Below are 4,433 nucleotides of genomic sequence, written 5' to 3' on the forward strand. Positions count from 1 at the left end.
CCTTGTCGACTCTTTGTAAAATACTCGTTTGGACAAGGGTTAACCAAATTAGTGGTACTCTAATGCCACTGGTTCATGCCTTATAAAGTGATAGGAGGAAGGAAACTCTTCCAATGTGGGACAAAGAGCAAAAATTGCCTAAAAGAGTATTCATGAGTTTTCTTAGAGCAAAAAACTCCCCCACGGCAAGTATTTGTAGTTTAAAATTATGCGTAAAATATAATCTTATAGATCATATAATAAATAATAATTAATTAGCATAATATTTGACATGTGTATTAAGAACATAAAAGATATGCAATCTAACAGTCATATTTTTGAAATATGTAATAATGTTAACGACATTAAATAAGATTGTAATTTTAAATTACAATAAATTTTATAGCTAAACTTTGTCATTCTTTTATGGAAGATTCTGCCAAAATCCAAAGGAACATATAGTTTCCACTCTACAACCACCCAATCCTATTCACACATGAACCTACACAGCCAACATGGCAGCAAACGTGTCTCACACCTAATAAGGAACAAATTTTATTTCCAAACTAGTTTGAAACAAAACACTTCAAACTTTTTATATATTTCCTTTTTAGTTATAAATTTTGAAAATCTACTAGTAGAATTTTATATTCCTTATGTTCTTAACACGCGTATCAAATTTCATTCAAATTAAATATTATTTACTATTTGATAAATAAACTTATTTTTTATATATAATTTTAAATCACAAAAATTTGAAATTTTAATATTTATTTTATAACATAAAAGTTAATCTTTGAATTTTTTTGAAATTTTGCAATTATGAATAATATAATAAGAACATGCAATTTAACAGTTAAATTTTCAAAATTCACACTTGAAATAAGAATATATAAGAAGTTTGAAAGATTTCTCTCTAAATTAATTTAAAGAGAAACTTTGTTCTTTTAAAAGAAAAGATCCGACCTATCACATTAGTTCAAATGATAACATTAAGGGTACGTTTGAAATCTGCTTATTTTGCTAAAACTGAAATTGTTTTACTGAAAATACTATAAATAAAGGTAAAAGCTAGCTCAAATAGTACAATGAGACCCATGAATAGTAGCAAAAAATGTCGTAAGACTCATGAATAATAACAAAAATAAACTGAATAGTAAAATAAATTGGCAAAAATAATCATTGCTAAACAGACTCCCCCTTGGTCTGATTCCTCAACATTTGGTCCCACACAAGTAGTAACTTACCTTCCAATCTCCAATGGGTAAGATTTTATACTAGTTATTACTGTTATTTTTTGATGAGTTGCTCTCCACAGCACTTCCGGCCATGTCCACTGTCAGTCTTCCAACCAAAGCATTTTTGAACATTCATGTCAACCGGCCACATAATCGCATCACAAACTGACCATGAACTTCAGAACTTCCATACTTTTCAATCGAGACTAGATTTCTGTTGCTCATTCAGTCATTAAGGAAATCATGCTCACAACCAAAAATTAATAAGAGCATGAATTATAAGAAACGTTCTTCGAAAGTTACAACCCAATACACAGGCACAAAGTGATATCACATACTATAAAGTTCATCAAAATATCACTGCTAAATAAAATGCCATTACAAAATTGCCAAATCAATATGAAGCAAAACGCATACAACTCCCAACTAAGTCCATTAACATGCCAAATTCAACAGTTTGCAAATCAATGTGCGGACACGCATGTGAAGAGCTCTAGCAAATACAAAAAGAGCAAGCACAATCACAACCTACAAAATCCAGTGCTAGCTTAGTGTCCTCCACAAGCAGAAGCCTCAACTTCTCTAAGCCAACTTCCCTTTCAACGGACCTTTTGGAATTTTACTCAGAACCTTGGCATCAAACACTAGATACTGCTTTTTAATCTCAACCATTGCCTTCTCGGCAAATGGGTCAACCTTGTCCTCATACTTCTCATACAGAACAGGCACAGTGTGCAGCAAAACAAAAGCTGATTTCAAATCAATATGATCAGAATTAAGCATATCATATGAAACTGATTATAAAATACATATGAATAAACACAAGTTTTATTGTCCTTACATATGTAGAACAAGGTCAAGAAATTACACCAAGTCCCCACAGTGGAAAGAACCCACAAGCCAGCAATAACCTGACATCCAAAAATTGATCTTATTAGAAATCAGATGACTAAATAAATTACCCATAGAATTGCTAGTCAGGATAATGTTAAAGATCCTGAAACTAGCAAATGTAGTAAGCTCCACATGCATCCAATGAGTCTTGGGACCAAGGCTTAGTTGTTGCTTTTGTATGCAACTTATGATAATATAGTGTAAATTTAACAGTAAAGATCAAAACCTCAAAAATAGCAAATTTTAAAGCCTTTCTGAAACAATAAAAGTATTTAATAGTTAGACCGACAAGTGTGTTAAGTTAAGAGGAAATAATACATACAATGTGCAGCTGTTACCAAAGAGACATGGAAGTAAAATAATACATACAATGAGAAATTTCTTCAAATCTCTTCCTGATGCAATATTCCGCAAGACAGCAAAACCCTGATTAATTTCAATTCTCAGTGCAGAAGCAACTTGCAAGAATGGCTCCTCAGGAAGATGAACTTCTGGGATCCGGGGAGGAGTCCTATAAATAGAGATCTTAAGCAATGAGTTAAATGAAACCACAGATACAATGCATGACCTCATGACCTAAGAACCAATGTAGTCAAAGGACATAAAAAGCATGGCATAATCACCTAAGGACCAATGTAGGCACCACTAGTGAGGCTATGTGAGTAACCAAGCACCTTAGACAATCTGTAAGGCGCTCAACAGCCTTAATGAAATTAGCGAAGAGAAGTTCTATACTTTAATTCAAGTTAGTGGATGTCTCTTTCTCTTACTTTCTTCTCTCTATCTCACACACTTACATTTCTTTCCGCATCAATTTAGAAATAGATTTTTTCCCCATTAATTTCAGTAATATAATCTCTTAGCTTTAATAATTGTTCTATTTTTGTTTTACAAAATTGTTTTAAAGTTTATTTAGTAGAGACTTTAAAAAAAAAAAAAAAAAGAGTTATTGAATAAAGCATTCAAACCGTTTAAAATTTCTCATTTAATGCATATGATTTGTGGTAGATTTAGAGTTCATAGCCTCACTTAGACTCTGGTGAGTACCTTTTAGTGCCTCACTCATCGCGCCTCAGGCGATACAAGGATTTGATATCTTAAGGTAGCCTTTGACTACATTGGTATGGCTGAATCTTGTATAGATTATTATAACACTAAGGGCTAATAATGTAAAATCCCAAAAAGCTTACTTGTTGATAAAGGTATGAGCATTGGACCACAGGAACAAGATTGCAAGAGAAAGTATGAAAACATGACATACAAGAGTAAGCAGATGGTATTCGACCAATTCAAAAAGAACCCAGATGGCAGTAGCACCACCGAGTACACCCGCTGAAATCTTCTTGTTCCTCCATAACAACACATCAGCAGCTGCACCACCAACACCATTTAAAGGCATTAAATCAACACTTGCACACAACATCAACGACAACAATAGCAAAGTCTTTTTTTTTTTTTTTTTGTTACAGAAATTCGAATTCGATAGTTATTTTTTATTAAATAATAATTGAATTATCACATTTATTTAACATTAACCGAAGTCCAAAACCATACTTGAGGAATCCAAATTTGAACAATTTATTATCAGCAACCAAACAGAGCACGAAAGCCACAATGTGCCATTGCCGATTCTCACCTCAACTCAATATTAATCATAGATCGCTAAAAATCACTAAACGCACCGTTTTGCCTTCATTTCAAAAGCACTTTACAGAAAATGAAACAAACACATGTCACATGACATCCACATTGAGCTTGAAACACACACACACATTTAATGCCTAATGAATCAGATTACAGATCTCATACTGAGAGAAAAAGAACATACGCTTTCCACCACCGAAAACCTTGTGAACCGGTTTCTCTCTGCCGAAAAGCCGGTAAATCTGAGCCTTTACAGATGCCGGTTTCTCGGAATCGGAATCGTAATCTGAAGACGAAGATGAATCGTGCGCGTGGATCTTCTCGCTTATGTTCTCCATCACTGCCGAAACACCACCGCTCTCAGAATGCTCCGCCATTTCACCAAAAGAATAAATAAACAATAAAAAATATATATATTGAATGTCAAAAAAACAAAAATAATAGGGTTGGAGCATGAATCTCACTCTCAGTAGGATTTATATATAGACGTAGTCCCAACCTAAGGTTTGGGATCCCCAGCCTGGTGGTGCGGGGAATTTGACGGCGTTAAAACGGGGTTCATGTTCGAGAAAAGAAGACGTTAGATTTGACGGCGTATTTTTGTGTGTACTGTACTGTACCGTAGGCGCGAGTGGGCTGTGTCTGAGTCTGACTTTGATGGATGGACGGTGAGGATTT

At 34.1% G+C, this 4,433-nt stretch overlaps 1 protein-coding gene across 1 annotated transcript; it reads right to left on the reverse strand.

The window, feature by feature from the left end:
* Positions 1–1,825: 1,825 nt before the first annotated feature.
* On the reverse strand, positions 1,826–4,227 carry LOC112012940 (reticulon-like protein B5; the record flags this gene model as incomplete). The annotated part of the gene is given in 5 exon segments (XM_024045308.2): positions 1,826–1,966; positions 2,059–2,128; positions 2,481–2,622; positions 3,302–3,482; positions 3,940–4,227. Coding segments are annotated over 5 exon segments (805 nt in total), but the record flags the coding sequence as incomplete, so codon positions are not given.
* Positions 4,228–4,433: the final 206 nt, after the last annotated feature.

Source organism: Quercus suber, unplaced genomic scaffold, assembly GCF_002906115.3.
Source record: "Quercus suber isolate HL8 unplaced genomic scaffold, Cork oak 2.0 scaffold_384, whole genome shotgun sequence".
Classification (NCBI taxonomy): Eukaryota; Viridiplantae; Streptophyta; class Magnoliopsida; order Fagales; family Fagaceae; genus Quercus; species Quercus suber.